The sequence below is a fragment of the Bombus vosnesenskii genome, unplaced genomic scaffold (genome assembly GCF_011952255.1).
Source record: "Bombus vosnesenskii isolate JDL3184/JDL3185 unplaced genomic scaffold, Bvos_JDL3184-5_v1.1 scf7180000013370, whole genome shotgun sequence".
Lineage (NCBI taxonomy): Eukaryota > Metazoa > Arthropoda > Insecta > Hymenoptera > Apidae > Bombus > Bombus vosnesenskii.
In genome coordinates, this window is record NW_022883003.1 from 642,136 (window position 1) to 659,142 (window position 17,007).

A 17,007-nucleotide genomic window follows, 5' to 3' on the forward strand; every position below is an offset into this window, starting at 1 on the left:
GTGCGTACATCTATGATTTTACGTGATGTTTCCGTCGGTACCATCTTTGACTCTGTTTAATTTAAATCAAACAAAATATGTATGTACATACTACCAGAAAGAAAATATACATACATACATTTAATATAAATTAGATATTATAAATAATCAAGCGTTGAAAGAATTAAAGAAAGATTTTTATTCGCATAAAAAGTGGAAGTTTACAGTTCAATTTTACAAAATAGACATTCACAATTATATCGCATATTGCGTACTGTATATGCATTCTACGTGCGTAAAACTTGTAGTACTATGGATAAATATCACAGATATTTTTTATATCATCTCCTTTTTTGCTTGTGTTTTTCTGATTTTTCATACCTTTCGACAGATCGATTTTTGGTGCGCTTCTTTTTATAACTCGAATGTCCGTCTTTATGTTTCTCATATCTTAAATCCTCGTCACTAGAGCCAGAATTCCCCCTATCCCATCTTTTTTTCTCACCGTCAGATTTCTTTTTTTGTTTGTGTTCTCTATAACTTTCCCTTTTGCTTCTGTCTCGGCTCCTATCTCTGCTTTTATCTCTACTTCTTCTTTTGCTTTCTTTCCTCCGTCTAGAGTCGTATTCGTATCTTTCGCGCGAACTATCACGATGTCTTTGTACCTTATACTTTTCCTTCTCTATATATTTATCCCTGTTATAGGAGTATACCTTGGCTTTATTGGCGTCCTTTATACGCTCATATTTTCTGTGTTCTATTTCTTTGCTCCTAGGTTCATCTCTCTGCTTATGCTTCGAAATGACTTTTTCTAGATTCTCATTTCCAACCTCATCAGCTTCATCGTCAAAATATTGTATGCCTTTACCCTTGCCTTTCCATCTCATTTTGGCTACCGATTGCGAAAAATCAACGTGTATACGACGATCGTCGATCAATACATTGTCCATTTTAAAATACGCTTCTTCGCAACTTTTACGATCAGCGAATTCGATGAACGCATATTGCAATGAATCTCCAGTTTGCCGATCTCTAATAACTTCACAACTGAAAAAAGCAAAGAGAAAAACAATTTGATCAATATACCAAATGTAATAGGTGTCTATCAGCAAGATTGCTAAACCATTCATACCCAATAATTTTTCCAAATCTACTGAAAATAATTTCGAGATCGTCATCAGTCGTAACAGGATTTAGTTTACAGACAAACAGGACATTTTCAGGTGGAGCCATTTCCGCATCTGGAATATCACCCACAATTTCCAATATTGTTGCTCTTGCTTTAGCTTCCTTCTCTTTTTGCATTTCTGTGATCTCTTCAGCTGTCATACCAGCTGTATCATCTATCACTTCGTCAGCTCCGATTCTATCGCTCTACAAATATATTTATTTACTATGACAAAGAAAATCTTGCAAATTTTAAAAACATGAAGCAAAAAGATATTATACCATTAAAACTTCTTTGGAGGGTGGTGGACTTCGATCGGGTATGATAAAACCTTTTGGATCTTCGAAAGGGTCTTCCAAAATAACGGTGTGAGAGATACGTATATCCTGGTAAGGTCTGTGATCCCCATCACATATAGTTTCATTGAACTTGAGAATAATTTCTAGTCCTTCTGTAATTTCACCAAATACGCAATGTTCTCCATCCAATGATTGAAGTTCGGGTGCAAGAGTAACAAAAAACTGAGATCCAAGCATGTTGCTGCCACAATTAACCATAGACAATAAACCACTTCTATCGTGCTTTATTTTTGGCATCTGCTCTGCTTCATAATATCTTGCTTTTTCACCTAACACTATTCCATAGACACTTTCTCCACCTTTCCCAGTACTGGTGGGATCTCCGGTTTGAGCAATAAAATTGCTTTGAACAGAATGGAATAAGTTCCAGTTGTAATATTTTAATTTGCATAATTTCAAAAAATTTCGACATGCTGCAAAATATTATATATTAATAAATACTGTTGTCAACAACCAAATTTCTTTCACTGAAAATTCCAATACATAATAACAAGAAAACATAACCTCTATTTTTGTTTTACACTTACTTTGTGGGCGTTCTTCAGTGTATAAATCAACAGTAAAATCTCCTATAGTAGTTTCTACTACAACCGCCATGCTTTCACGGTTTTCTTATTTAGAGGCTAATTTCATTTCTGCTTATTATATTCATAGCATCTCAATATCTCATAATATTCTTACATACATCTTCATACGACATCAGACGATATACCCACATATAAATGACGCTCATAACAGAACATACGGATTCATCCTGTGGCCAGTGACATCTACATATGTAGTATTGAACTAAATATGTTATGTAATTATATACATATGATTTAGAATACTTCCTCTTAAACTACAAATATGTATGCATTTTTCAAACATATTCCACATAATGGGGAAGAGAAATCATAACTCTTTTTTTAATTCTTTATATCAATTATGACATATATATATATATATACACACACATATATATATACATGTAAATAAGGGATGAAATACAAATTATATACAATACAATTTCACGATTAACAAATATTTTTATCTCCTTTTTTCTAGTAACATTGACCGTGAACGAACGAGTTTGTGTTTATAGGCATCAGGTACGAGAGCATTTAAGGCCATATGTGTTATTGCTGCGGTGAAACCCCAAACACGGTGTTTCCCTCCTAAATAAACCGGTAAAGTGTAGTTTTCACGGAACTGAGTAAACCGACACACTGAAAGATCGCAGAGATTTTTTAAGCTGAGAAAAAAAGCTTCTTCTACTTCGTTTACATTAATTTGAAGCTTTTCTGGATCAACTTCACCGATATAGCCGAAAACTGGCAACACCATGACGTTCTTTTTATCAATCATGTTACCGGAGACCCAAACGTCGATTTTCTCCCTTGGAATTTTAAGTTCTTCCCATGTTTCACGTAATGCAGTTTCTTCCAGGCTACGATCTTCTTTGTCGTGCATTCCACCAGGAAATGAGACTTGTCCACGATTCGAAGATAATTTGGTTGATCTTAAGGTATATAAGAAACCAAGTTCTCCTTTGTGCATGCATAATGGCACTAAAACAGCGGCCTGAGGAATCGCATTACCATCTACCTGTGGTACTCTACTGGCCTTGAACTTCTCGATAAAAGATTTCCGATTTTTCTCACTAAGCACAACTTCTGGTTTCAAATATTCCAGCTTGATCGCACTTAAGCCTTGTTGGGTTTCCGTCGACTTTTTTGTAAAGAAGAAACATTTTTTTAGTGCGATATTACGATGACAATCAATGGTATCGAAGCGCGGACATTTTAGTCGTTTTCGTACATTACATGCTAAAAGAGGCTGATTAAACATATCTCTGAAATGTTAATAATTCAACAGCAGTGACATTTCTTTTCGAATGCTAAAAATAAAGCCAAAGAAACGAATAAAAAATTTCGTATATTCAATGTTAATACATTTTGCTTTCGCCACCATTATTTGAAAATAAATGAATTGAAAATAAATTCGCGAAAGAAGCGCCATCTGGTATGCAAAGAATGAAGCAAGGGAATATATGACAACAACTTTCACATGAAAAAAAAATACTTACAAAACAACGCTGTAAACAGCGTAAAGAAAAGGAATAGAGTTTCATTGATGCAAGTTATATCCCAGAAATACTTTCTACGTTACGTATGATGAGAGATCAGAAATTGTGAGAAAGAAATACGGTCTACTTAAAACGTAGCTAGCCTTGATGCTCAATTTATCAAGAATCTCTTGCAATATGCCTACCATTACGATGATTTTATGCACAGCTACTAGATGTCCGATCAATCGGATTTAAACGATCTCTTTTTAAATATGGTAATCGATGTACCGATCATATGTAATGTTAGTCTCCTAACTCGTGTTTATATCATCTTATCTTATTTTTGTACAGTTTGTTATTATTACGTATTCTCTTTTAAACATTTCATACACTTACTAATCGAAGGATGTCTTCTGTAATAATTATTAAACAGATTTTTAATCGCTTGCAAAACCCATCATTCCTAGGTATTTAATGGCAATTAAAATATTTACTGAATCATGCATATATATGTGTTTTTTACTCGTCATTTAATTCTCATTAAATTTCTTAAAATCACAAAAAACAGGAAGAACCTAAATATTACCTTTCACAATTGATATGATATTATGTATTACGAAAGACCGATGCAAAGAATGATGCTGAACGTCCGGTTGCTGTCCAAATTAACGTTTCCCTGAATATATGTGCATACATGGCTAAGGAATAATCTATTATTTGTCACGAAATGCACATATTCTGGATTCGAAAATCTCGAAGATGTTCTTTCACAGTATATTGCAATATAGGTTCTAATTCAATTTTTAGTGGTTAGTTTACCAATTATTGTCAATTTTCAAAATGTAAAATCAATTTATCATATATTATTCCAATCATGTTAATATGAAAATTTGATTTTTAGGCTTCAACTTTCACAACACATTGCGAATGCATTGTGCATGTTAATTTATTATTTAACCGTGACCTAGATCACAACGTACAAACAATGTGCAAAGTGAATCTTGAAAGCATTTCTCGTTTCTACGAAAATTCTAATGTTCTTACGTTTCGAGATTTTTATCTTGTTGCGACGAATAAATCCATAGTAACGATTGAAAGAGTCTTTGCCCCAAGGCTAGAATACATTCGAATTGATTTAGGTGGTAATACGTCGAAATACGAGCAAGTAATGTATTATAAATCGATTTATGAGGAATGGTAAACTTCTAGAAACCAATTCCGATATTTCATTTCAGCTCTACAACAATTACGCAACAAATAGATGTGTCATAATATTACATATGTATATTGATACAAAATTTAATTACGTACGAACGATGATAGCAGATAGTAATAATGGTAATAACAAGTGCTACAATGTTTTTCAATTTGTTAATTTTGTATATTTGTATAGAAAAAAAGTGAAGATCAATCGATTTTAATGTTTATTTACGTAAACTAGTTGTTAGCCGGAATTAATTTGTATTAATTTGTACATAATAACTATGAATATCACTGATAATTTGTAGTAAAATTAGATAACGTACATTCAGGTGTTAAGCATTTTATACTATATAGAATTTGAGGAACTGACATTTACAGATTAACGATTATATGTAGTTATTAATCAGAGGTCACTTAATTATGATCTTTATTCGTGACTATAGTTATGACCTTTCTCTATCAATAAGTTCAGGGATCAAAAAATAAATCGCTTAGTTTTCTATATTTCATATGATTTTGCAGTTTAAGAATATGTATCGTATTTCGAGTAAACATTCCTGAGAAATTGAAGCGGGAGCCGAACAACACCGAGAATAGCCGAACGGCCCTGGATCATTCGATGCGTTTAGGATTGTGATTACCAATGTCGCCATCGTGCTGCGTCTTTGCGTGCTGCGTGCCACTGATAGAGCGCAGTTCTAGTCGCGTCGTTCGTTCAGCGAAACGTGATCGTTCGCCGCCTATGTATCTTTGTAGACTGTTTCCGACAGCAACATAAAATGTACCAATATGAATAATACAGGCAATAAGCAATCGTAACAAAATTACGTGTTGACGTTAAAATACAGTTTAAAGTAATCGTTCGATATCGACTGTGTTCGTAAGCGAGTTATGTATTGGTTTTACGTGTTTTACCGAGGCCACCGTCGAACTTTGACAGACGCTAGCATGTCACGTCTAAACGTGATAATCTTTGTGCTAGGTGCTTGGAATCTTATTAACGCAGTAAGTTAATTAATCACAAAATTACGACGTTACGAGTATCGTACAAATAATTCATCGTCTATACCACACCCTGGTGTCGTAAAACAACTCGCATTCGTGACGTCATCTCGGCCTATCCTCGTGAAAATTTACCGTTGATATCGTCGCCGCGGCTGTTGCATTTGTCCAAAGAAGTCCATTAAATTTAATTATACCTTTGCCTTATCCATTAAGGGGACATTAACTGATGTCACTTGATCTTTATTTGCCGTGATGAGATCAATGCAGATCTTTTTAACTGCTCTTATTAAAATCAATGTTCCTGTTTAAAAGAATTCACAAAATTTTCTTTCGAGATTAACGTCATACTTTTTGTTTACATAAATTTTTTACAAAATATTTGTATGCTTCGAAAAAAGTTATTTAATTCCTCAAATTGTATAAATATATTTTCTGATAAAAAATAATTTCTCGAAAAATGAATCATGAGTTGGAATGAGGTAATAGTTTATTTTTGTTATCATTTGTTACAATAAAAGATATGATAAGTAAATAAGAAATAATAATTTGTAAATGCATGAGTAGATAAACAGATACTTTATTTCTTTAACAATGTAATGTAATTAGGACGATTAATTTATAACATATAATAACTTTATACTTAATGTTAGTCCTATCTCTTATCAAATGATTGCACTATGAAAGAATTTCAATGTCTTTATGCATGATCTCATATTGCTTTCATGGCAGTGATTCATTACTTGTTAATATTGTATAGTTAACAGAATAATTTAAATTCAATAAAAATTAGATTGAATTGAAAAATTTAAGTAATTTAAATTGATATGTTTTTGATTAATATTTTTGTTTTAACCATCAAGAAATTAGAAATACATTTTGAAGCAATATTTAAAATGTATTTTAAAATGTATTTTGTTAAAAGGAAAGTTGTTTAATATTTGTCAATAGGTATCTGCAACACAAGATGGTCAGTGTATTTGGTATGGAGAATGTTACACAGACATATATATGCACAAAAAGAATTGCCCTTATACAGGACCACCTAAGTTATTGGATAATGAAGGTCAAAAACTATTGGCTAAAAATTGTCCTCATTTAATGATTGATTCTGGAAATGGGATTAATACCTGCTGCGATACAAATCAGTTAAAAACAATGGATCAAAATATTAAGCTAGCATCTAATTTTTTAAACAGATGTCCTAGCTGTTTGGATAATTTAGTAAAGCATTTCTGTGAATTTACTTGTAGCCCAGTACAAAGCAAGTTTATCAACGTTACAGAAATACAAACAGAGAAAAGTAATTTGATTATTTAGCAATGTTTCCGTAAATATAAAGTCACTGTAACATGCATTAAATAATAATATATAATTCTTTTTTAGATGTAAAATATGTCAATGGCATAGATATATATATAACAAATAAGTATTTGGAAGGTACATTTAATTCTTGTAACAAAGTATCAGTACCTAGCACTGGACAATTAGCAATGGATTTAATGTGTGGCATATGGGGAGCTAGTAGATGTACCACATTAAAATGGTTCCATTATATGGGTGATGCAGCAAACAATCAATATGTACCATTTCAAATTACATATAAAAATACTGATGAACCTGTAGGTTCATTTATTCCTGTAGACCCTAAAATTACCCCTTGTAATAAAGCATTAAATGTAAGTATTTGTAAGAGTTAATTAGCTATAAATAAATTGAGCTTAATTGGTTTTCATATTATATCTATATGATATATGATGTATATACATATTAATTAAATTATGGAGTTAGTATAAATCAAGCTACAACATTTTTTAAAGAATTTCTAATTTGACCTTTTCTCTGAATTAATGAAATTTATTGAATATGTCCTATATGTGTAGAAAAATACTCCAGCATGCAGTTGTGTAGACTGCGAAGCCAGTTGCCCAGTACCACCATCACCACCTCCCTTACCAACACCTTTCACCATTTTTGGCTATGATGGCTATGCTGTAATGATGATCATTACTTTTGTGTGTGGTTCAGCTCTTTTCATCTTATCCATTGTATGCTTCAATAATAGAAAACAAATTGGTAAGGAACTTCATTTATTGTTTAAAGATATTTATTCAGAAAAAACACCTCATTCTTTTCATATTTGTGAAGGAAATTGGTAAATTTATTGTATTATGGAAATTGCAGTGTGAAATGCATCTTTTATCCCTCAAACTCTGTACTATATTTTATTCAATAATAGTTTACACAGTACTGTTTTTACCTTGCATTAGTGACTAATTTTGTATGTAATTGTCACTTACATTGTTTTAAAGAGAACAAGTACACTTCAGTTCAAATTATCTTAATATTTAATCCATATCATTGACCTTTCTTCCTTAATACAGGATTATTTTTATTGCTGTGTTTCTTCTGTATTATCTTATTCTTTGGTTGTGGTTTAAGAATTTATTTTATAAATTTTGCACTATGCTTGGTTTCATGAACATTTGTTTTTTATTTTTTCCCTTGATTAATAATTTATAATTGTGGAGGAGCATATATATATGACAATTGAAACAATATTAAAAATAATATCAAAACATTTTGACAGTCATTATTTCATTAACAGATGCTTATATTACAGTAGATACAAAAATATACAGTAGATATAAAAATATCAACTATTTTTATTATTAATTTCTCATGACAAATATGGTATCATGAATAAATAAGATAATTGTATGAAATTGAAAAGATTTGATTTAGAATCATCAGTTGTATGTATGGTGTGCGTATATGTATAGTTGCACGAGGTGAGGAAGTAGGAAGGCAGGTGGGTAGACGCCTAGCCGCAGGGTTACACCACCCAGGAGATGGTGCTCGTATTGCTCTCGCCGCAGACCAAGAAGACAGCCCACTTCAATCTAAACGTTCCAGTACGTTCCTATCAAGTGTATCTTCAATATGTGGACTTGTGCTTGATTCTTAATTTCTTTTTCATTACTGTATATCGTTCTGTTGTTATGGTATTATGCTTGGTTATCATCCTCATCATTTGTGCTTCGTCATTTTCCTGAGTAAAGAACTTTCCCTTTATTTCTTACTTATGTATTGTTACTGTGTATTGTCATCATTAAAGTATTTCCAAATTTCTCCATATTAATGTTTCTCAAAATGTATGCAGTATGTTGTGGGAACATATTCTAAAATTACTGAACAGAATAAGTAAATCAGTTTATTAAATATTTATTATATCACTGTTGTAAACATTGCATAACATTTCAATTCAAAGCATATATGGTATTTACTAGGAACTTTTATACTTCCATAATTAATATTCATTTTATTAACATACGGAATAAGTTAAATTTAAAATGTTTTTATATTTTTGCATTTATTTAATTTTATATTTTACACTTTTAATGTTCTACATTCTTTAATAGAAATATTCAAAACATTATAGTTGCCTGCAATATATTTGATATCTAAAATTTTAAGTTGCTGAATTGAACCAATTATTGTTTGTTTGTTCTTTTCTATTTTTATATTAATTATTTCTACTTTATATTGTTTTGGTACAAAATTTATATGTTATTTCAACATTTTCGTTACAACATTTTTATTCTGTACAACTGAATGAATAGTTTGCTTAATGTATCTGTTTACAGCACACTATTTACAATTTATTTCACTTACTGCAGCACTTTCTGGACATATACATTACAATATGCTCTTTTCCGTAACGCAAAAACTTTTATAGGTGTGATATCTGCAGATGATTTGCCGAGCGGATTCGACGATGAAGAACAATCAACATTCATCGAAAGATTAGGTGCAGGCACCGACAAACTGTTAGCAGAATTCTTTTGTTGGTGGGGTACAGGTATGTGATCATTTCATTACATAATGTTACAAAAGTATTATATTTCAATAACGGTCAGAAGTATTCAATTTCTTTCTTTAGCATGCGCGTCACGACCGTGGTTTGTCCTTTTCGTTGGTTTCTTATTTATCATTAGTTTGGGACATGGAATAAAATATATACATGTTACCACTGATCCAGTTGAATTATGGGCTGCTCCACAATCTCGATCACGAATTGAAAAAGAATATTTCGATCAACATTTTGAACCATTCTATAGAACTGAACAAATAATTATAACATCAATTGGTTTGCCAAACGTAAGTTTTGATCACTGGTAGAATAAAATTATTTTTTAGCAATATATAGAAGACGTACAGCTATATCAATTATTTTTAGATTGTACATAATACATCCAATGGTCCAGTTATCTTTGGTCCTGTATTTAATGATACCTTCCTCAAAACTGTCTACAAATTACAAGAAGAAATAAAGAAGATAACAACTCCAAATAATTTTACTTTAGCAAACATATGTTTTGCTCCATTAACCAGTCCGTTTACGGGACCGCCAACAGTATCACAATGTGTCATTCAAAGTATTTGGGGATATTGGCAAGACAGTGTAGAAGCTTTCGATTACACTACTGTAGATGATGATAATTTTACAGTAAATTATTTAGATCACTTCAGAGTTTGTTCGCAGTAAGCTAATTTGATTATAGAGCATCATACTAGTATTAAGATATATATCTCTTTGTTAATAATTTTTTATTATATTTTATATTCAGAAATGCATATAATCCTGAATGTCTGGCACCTTATGGTGGTCCTGTGGAACCAGCAATTGCAGTTGGAGGATTTTTATCACCAGGTCAAGATCTCCAGAATCCTTCATATGAGAAAGCCACAGCAGTAATTTTATCTATACTAGTAAATAATTATCATAATAAATCCAAGTTACATCCAGCAATGGAATGGGAAATGAGGTGACTAAATCACATAGAGTGAAAAAGAGTATTTAAGTGTTTGTTCTTCATTATTTAAGTAAGTGATATTGTAATTTTAGTTACGTCAAATTTATGAAAAATTGGATAGCGACAAAGAAACCAGCATTTATGGATATTGCTTTTACCTCAGAACGTTCAATAGAGGATGAATTGAATCGTGAATCTCAATCAGATGTTTTAACTATTCTTGTCTCATATATTATTATGTTTGCATATATTGCAATTTCTCTTGGGCAGATAAAAAATTGCAGTCGACTTTTGGTAAAAATAACAAAAGAAGATAGTTCAAAATCAGATATGGTATCGCATATTTATTTTATCGACATATATCTAACATTTACTTCTTTATTTTTAGATCGATTCTAAAATTACTCTTGGCCTTGGTGGTGTACTTTTGGTATTGGCCTCTGTTGTTTGTTCTGTTGGTTTATTTGGTTTTGTTGGCATTCCGGCTACGCTCATTATTATTGAAGTCATACCATTCCTTGTCCTGGCTGTTGGAGTAGACAATATTTTCATACTTGTCCAAACACATCAAAGGGAAAGCCGTCGTCCTAATGAATCAATACCTGAACATATCGGTCGTATTCTCGGTCAAGTGGGACCAAGCATGTTACTTACCAGTGTGTCAGAAAGTTGTTGTTTCTTCCTTGGTAAATATTGAAAAGATTCACATGTATTAAGTATGAACTAAGGAACGTCGAGTATAATATGCTGAGAATATTATGTTTCTTTAGGTGGATTATCTGATATGCCTGCCGTTAAAGCTTTTGCTCTATATGCCGGTATGGCATTATTGGTAGATTTTGTGCTACAAGTAACCTGTTTTGTTAGCTTATTAGCACTAGATACTGTTCGTCAAGCAGTATGTATTAATAAAATTGAACAGTACATATTCTATAACAAAAGTTTAGTATAATTGATATTTTTATATATTTTTTAGAACAATAAACTTGATGTATGTTGTTTTATTCGTGGATCGAAGAAAGACGACGGGGAGGAAGTAGTAAACGGAATTTTGTATAAACTTTTCAAAGTTGTGTATGTTCCACTATTGTTGAAAAAATGGGTGCGTGCATTTGTTATGATAGTATTTTTTGGATGGATTTGTTCAAGCATTGCGGTTGTTCCGCACATTGAAATTGGTCTAGATCAGGAACTTTCTATGCCTGAAGATAGTTTTGTCTTGAAATATTTCAAAGTAAGTAATATAATATTTATACCAATGAAAAACACAGATACTTAAGAAATGGTTATAACATTTTTTTCTTTCCTTTTCAAGTTTTTAAATAGTTACTTATCTATTGGACCACCAATGTACTTTGTTGTAAAAGAAGGATTAAATTATTCTAACAAAGATATACAGAATCTTGTATGTGGTGGTCAATATTGTAATAACGATTCGGTATCGACTCAAATATTTATAGCATCAAAACAATCAAATAGGTAATTGTTACATTTATTATATAAATTATATTGTATCGAATCATAAAACAGACTTATTAAAATAACTGCTTATTTAGGACATACATAGCAAAACCTGCATCATCATGGCTAGATGATTATATCGACTGGTCTCAATTGTCGATGTGTTGCAAATATTTTGTTTCAAATGATTCTTTCTGTCCGCATACAGGTATACAATTGAATTTTCTTGTAATATATCACAATATTGGAAAGAAAACGAAAATATATATTTTATATTTTCAGGATCTAGTAAATATTGCTCTTCGTGTAATATCACCACAAATAATATTGGAAGACCTATACCAACAGACTTTGAACGATATGTATCATTTTTCTTGCAAGATAATCCTGATGAAATGTGTGCTAAAGCAGGTCATGCTGCTTATGGTCACGGTGTTAACTATGTTACTGACCTTGAAACAGGCCTGTCGAAAGTCGGGGCGTCCTATTTTATGGCTTACCATACTATATTAAAAACATCCGCCGATTATTACGAATCGATGAGAGCTGCAAGAGCTATATCAGCAAATATAACAGAGACGATTAATAACTATTTAAAAAGTATCGGTGACAGTTCAACCGTTGAGGTGTTTCCGTACAGCATATTTTATGTTTTTTACGAGCAGTACTTAACAATGTGGCCGGACACGTTATATAGTATAGGGATATCCTTAATTGCTATCTTCGTGGTAACTTTCCTTTTGATGGGTTTGGACATATTTTCCTCTGTTATTGTTGTAATTACCATTATGATGATTGTCGTTAATATTGGTGGTTTAATGTATTGGTGGCACATAACATTAAATGCAGTATCCCTCGTTAATCTTGTTATGGTAAGCATATCGAGTTTCAGATTTTAAATATAGAATGTCATTAGGAAAGTAAACAATGTACTTCTTCTGCAGGCTGTTGGAATTGCCGTTGAATTTTGCAGTCATTTGGTACACTCCTTCTCAGTATCAGTAAAAACAACACGTGTTGAAAGGGTTGCTGATGCATTGACGAATATGGGAAGTTCAATTTTTAGCGGTATCACTCTTACAAAGTTTGGTGGAATTATAGTACTCGGTTTTGCTAGAAGTCAAATCTTTAAGGTAGGTCTTGATAATTACGTTTATATCCGTTGTCCTTATATATATTATTCCTGTTTTATAATAAAACCAAAGTTATTGTTGAAAAAATCTTCAGGTATTCTACTTCAGAATGTACCTGGGTATTGTGTTGTTTGGGGCTGCACATGGTCTAATATTCCTGCCAGTATTATTAAGTTACATTGGTAAGATTCATTTATTAGTTATGGTTTTATTACCATATTCTCGCATTAAAATCAAATTTCCATATAAATCAAATGAAATTCCTTAAAACACCAGTGCCACTTAACATAGTAAAAAATAAGTTTAATTTTCATATCCCTAGACATTAGGAAGTACAATTGATATACAAGAAGGTTGTGCTCTGCAGACAAAGTATATGGTCCCTTACATCTTTTTGCTTCACTATTAACATTTGTACATACTTGTTTTTGTTCGCATGCCAACTTAGACATTTGTCTTTAAGTATTGGCGACCTTCTAGTAATTTCTATTCGAAAGAACTAAAAAAAAAGTACAGTAACAACTTAAGAGAGCTTTGGTCATGGCTTCTGGTGGTTCTAGGCACACCAATGAACAGAGAAAAGTTAGCAAATCACAAGAGAGCAATGCAAGGAAATCTGGACAACGTACAGGAGACTTCCTTGAATCATCGCGTAAGCAAACTCAATTCTCCTCCCACACCCACCACAAGCACACCTACGTTCAGAGTGCTTGAATATGAAAGATAGGTACGCAGGATACACATATATTTACACTTCCTTTCTGTATCATTACAATATTTCTATCTTTGTTCGACTTGATATTCAACACAGCTTTATGCAACACCCGGCTTTATTTCAAAATTAGTCTACATCTGTTTTTATAAAAACAGTATTTAGTTATGGTTACGTCAAACTAGTATTGTAAATATTTCTGACATATCGAATGGTATTTGGTGCACTTACTTAACAGATACTCGAAAGTGCAAATACTATAAACTTCTTTCTGAGATTTCTTTATTACGATGCAATCTGTGTATGTCGATGAGTGTGGGATGGGATATATATACCTATCGATTTCTATGAAAGTATACTGCTTTGTTAACGTAATTTTCCTTTCATTGTTTCAATAACTATAAATTAGTTGCAAAACTCCTCTTTTCTATTTCATGTGTTTCATAAATGCTCTTGTGGTATAATTGCCATTGCGTGTATTATAAAATCAAGTACATATCACAAATGCTATTGGTAATCTGATTTAATTACATAAATATAATTGGCGATGGAAGTAGTTGTTAGCTTTTTGATCGTGTTAAGTTATTTTGCAACGTTAAGTTAAAAGAGGGATATGGAAAGATGGAAAGATGTATTGCCACTGGTGAATAGATCTCATGTCTTCCTCCTTTTCAAACATATCATTATTTTTGTTCTCTTTTTCTGTTAAATATTATTTGTATTATAAATTATTTGTTTAACATGCTTTTAGTCAGCTACGATATATAATGGATATCGAAGTAAAGACTCAAGTTATGTCTATTTTTTATTATTATTTGCAGGCGTGATGTCGCGCCGAGGGCGTAGAAAAGCCCATGAATGTGCCAGCAGGGCTAGAAACGAATCTAGGAGTCAAGTGTGTGGGCCTGACTCTCCTTTACTCCAAAATGACAACAATCAGTACCCAACCACTTCCTACGCCAGTGTGAACTCCATAGAGCAGTTACATCAAGTGACTTTTTAGCATTAATCGTTATCCGAATTAACTCATAAAACGACTTTTATACTTAGAGAGACTGAACATAATCTGTTTGTATAATACAAAATTATTTTTACTATATATGTAAGATCAACAATTTTTTCCTTTTTTAAAGTTCAGTAGATTTGCGTCTGAATGGTGATCGAGAATCATGTAATCGATGCGAACTATGAAGTTCACGTCTGGTATATTTCGTAACTAGGAAGAAAAATTTCGTATCTTGTTGTTACTATTAACATAATAAGATTGCGTTATATTTAAGATATTTAATTATAAAAGAACGTCTCATAATTTTACATCATTCTATTTCTAAAGCTTTAAGATTTATGGGTATAATATCTGAAATGGTGCAATTGATCAAATCAATTGGAAGTGTCAAGAAATATTGTAATATGATTTTAATTAATATTAATTTTATGTTTTCCGGTATTTTTTCAGTGGAAATGCGTAAATCTGTGTTGCTTGGCAAATGGTAAATGTACCTGCATTTTTATCATGCTTTATCTCTATTTGTGCATTTTGTCATTGCGAGGTAATATTGGTTTCCGATATAGGTGTCGTATAATGCAGGTTTCGAATAAACCAATTCGACGGTAAGATTTGTATATCATATCAAAAGGTTTAAGAAAACAGCGTATTCCTTTTAATGTCTTTTCGAATACTTTGCATAATATGACTCGAAATTTCATCTAAAAATATTAACCGTCCATAATTGAGGTGAAATATCGAATATGTACAAATTTGAATTTCGTATTGTATAAATCTTTAGAGAATTATATATACATATATGTAAGCCGTAATTCTCAACGTAAGTAGAATTTAGGTTAACAGCTTAAAATTTGTGCGGCATCCATATCGGAGTACATTTTACCCTGATTTTCTTTCCATGATATATGTATAAGCGATAGTACTCGTTGTTTCTTATATATGGTTGATATTAGTAACAGTTTCCAGAAATATGTTTTTAGTTCAAACCAAGCATCCGGAAACTATTTCGTATTCCCTTTATTTTTTTTTTTATAACCGATAAATATTTTAGGCAAAGTTTTTTATTTGATTTTGTTTTGTCTGCAATCTTATTGAATATGGGTAATATTAAACAAGTCACAGCAAATATCTAAGTACTAAAAGGAAAAGGCAATGACAAATTATTATTTTTTACTATGCAGTAATCACTTGGTTTTAGTAGGTTTCGTTCTTACAATTTGCCTAATTAATTCTAGGTAATTAAGACATTCGATAAATGAAAAAACAGGTAGTTAGCCTTATTACTAGAAGTTAAATGATATAGTCGTATTAGTGCTTAATTTCTTTTGCGTGCTTCATCGGTGTAAAGTGTCTCCTAAGAGTTGTATGTTTCTGCTCAATATCTGTAACAAATTTAAGCAGTATTGTTTTTTCATATGAGAAGTTGAACATAGAAAAATGTTCGGATAGCTTGATTGCATCGAAACGATATCAATGTCCTTTGTAAATGTGGATATTTCCTGTTGCGAGTTGAACTCGAACATGTTTTCTAAATTATTTGTATACGAATAACAATTTTTATACTGACAACAAAAGAATACGTAATGCAATGTTGCAAAAAATCTCGTTAGTTAAATAATAGATGATTCGTTGGCGATTGTTACGATATTATGCTATGTATATACACAGGTAAAATGATATTCTTTCATATAAATCTATGTTTGTAAATCCGGTTGAGTATTCCTTACACATCAAATTAGTATTCAAGCGGTTAAAGGCATGTTCTACATATATACATGGTTAACAAAAAAGAAGTACTATGACTGTTAAATAAAAGGTGCCATAATTTGGCAACAAGTACGTAAAATTATACTTGGGTTCATTCATATGTCAAAATGTCATAAACATATCATTGCAAAATGTTCAGTATTAAATTTTTGTGACGAACAAAGCATGGCGATACTACCAAAGAGATGTCCGATCAACACGACGATACTGTGTTAACACGTAATATGAATAAAAATTTTTCTGTTTGTACAATACAAGTGTCTTGTGTATTCTTTATATAGAACAGATTTAACCTAAGAACAGACCTAACCCCAATCGTGGAAGAACAGTGTTGGCAAGTATTTCTTATA

At 31.7% G+C, this 17,007-nt stretch overlaps 3 protein-coding genes across 8 annotated transcripts; 1 reads left to right on the forward strand and 2 right to left on the reverse strand.

Annotated features, from left to right (window-relative positions):
* Positions 1-154: 154 nt before the first annotated feature.
* On the reverse strand, positions 155-2,237 carry LOC117237392 (peptidyl-prolyl cis-trans isomerase sig-7). Its single transcript, XM_033501307.1, has 4 exons — positions 2,034-2,237; positions 1,429-1,919; positions 1,112-1,353; positions 155-1,026 (listed from the first exon to the last, which is right to left on the reverse strand). The coding sequence occupies exons 1-4, from the start codon at positions 2,101-2,103 to the stop codon at positions 321-323; spliced, it is 1,509 nt and encodes a 502-aa protein (XP_033357198.1). The 5' UTR covers positions 2,104-2,237; the 3' UTR covers positions 155-320.
* Positions 2,238-2,484: 247 nt separating this feature from the next.
* On the reverse strand, positions 2,485-3,792 carry LOC117237397 (nucleoside diphosphate-linked moiety X motif 8). The gene is made up of 2 exons (XM_033501315.1): positions 3,575-3,792; positions 2,485-3,216 (listed from the first exon to the last, which is right to left on the reverse strand). The coding sequence occupies exons 1-2, from the start codon at positions 3,617-3,619 to the stop codon at positions 2,536-2,538; spliced, it is 726 nt and encodes a 241-aa protein (XP_033357206.1). The 5' UTR covers positions 3,620-3,792; the 3' UTR covers positions 2,485-2,535.
* Positions 3,793-5,403: 1,611 nt separating this feature from the next.
* LOC117237357 (NPC intracellular cholesterol transporter 1) lies at positions 5,404-16,914 on the forward strand. Of its 6 annotated transcripts, none has more exons than XM_033501219.1 (20): positions 5,404-5,764; positions 6,713-7,064; positions 7,148-7,440; positions 7,645-7,837; positions 8,545-8,676; positions 9,501-9,623; positions 9,705-9,922; positions 10,002-10,306; positions 10,393-10,590; positions 10,671-10,872; positions 10,967-11,264; positions 11,349-11,476; positions 11,555-11,812; positions 11,894-12,057; positions 12,135-12,247; positions 12,322-12,911; positions 12,984-13,172; positions 13,267-13,354; positions 13,733-13,899; positions 14,706-16,914. In XM_033501219.1, the coding sequence occupies exons 1-19, from the start codon at positions 5,651-5,653 to the stop codon at positions 13,897-13,899; spliced, it is 4,125 nt and encodes a 1,374-aa protein (XP_033357110.1). In that variant the 5' UTR covers positions 5,404-5,650; the 3' UTR covers positions 14,706-16,914. The 6 variants fall into 6 exon arrangements, with proteins under 6 accessions (XP_033357110.1, XP_033357112.1, XP_033357109.1 ...); XM_033501221.1 differs by having other exon boundaries at positions 13,733-13,824; XM_033501218.1 differs by lacking the exon at positions 13,733-13,899.
* Positions 16,915-17,007: the final 93 nt, after the last annotated feature.

Bases quoted from the DNA above. Each gene is read 5' to 3' on its own strand.
- LOC117237357 (XM_033501218.1), top strand. From the start codon at position 5,651: ATGTATTGGTTTTACGTGTTTTACCGAGGCCACCGTCGAACTTTGACA. The intron at 9,624-9,704 runs GTATGTGATCAT...TTCTTTCTTTAG, and splicing joins CTTTTGTTGGTGGGGTACAG to CATGCGCGTCACGACCGTGG. The intron at 11,813-11,893 runs GTAAGTAATATA...TTCCTTTTCAAG, and splicing joins TTGTCTTGAAATATTTCAAA to TTTTTAAATAGTTACTTATC.
- LOC117237392 (XM_033501307.1), bottom strand. From the start codon at position 2,103: ATGGCGGTTGTAGTAGAAACTACTATAGGAGATTTTACTGTTGATTTA. The intron at 1,354-1,428 runs GTATAATATCTT...ATATATTTGTAG, and splicing joins CCTCCAAAGAAGTTTTAATG to AGCGATAGAATCGGAGCTGA. The intron at 1,027-1,111 runs GTATGAATGGTT...TGCTTTTTTCAG, and splicing joins AGATTTGGAAAAATTATTGG to TTGTGAAGTTATTAGAGATC.
- LOC117237397 (XM_033501315.1), bottom strand. From the start codon at position 3,619: ATGAAACTCTATTCCTTTTCTTTACGCTGTTTACAGCGTTGTTTT. The intron at 3,217-3,574 runs GTAAGTATTTTT...TTTACAAAAAAG, and splicing joins GCTGTTTACAGCGTTGTTTT to TCGACGGAAACCCAACAAGG.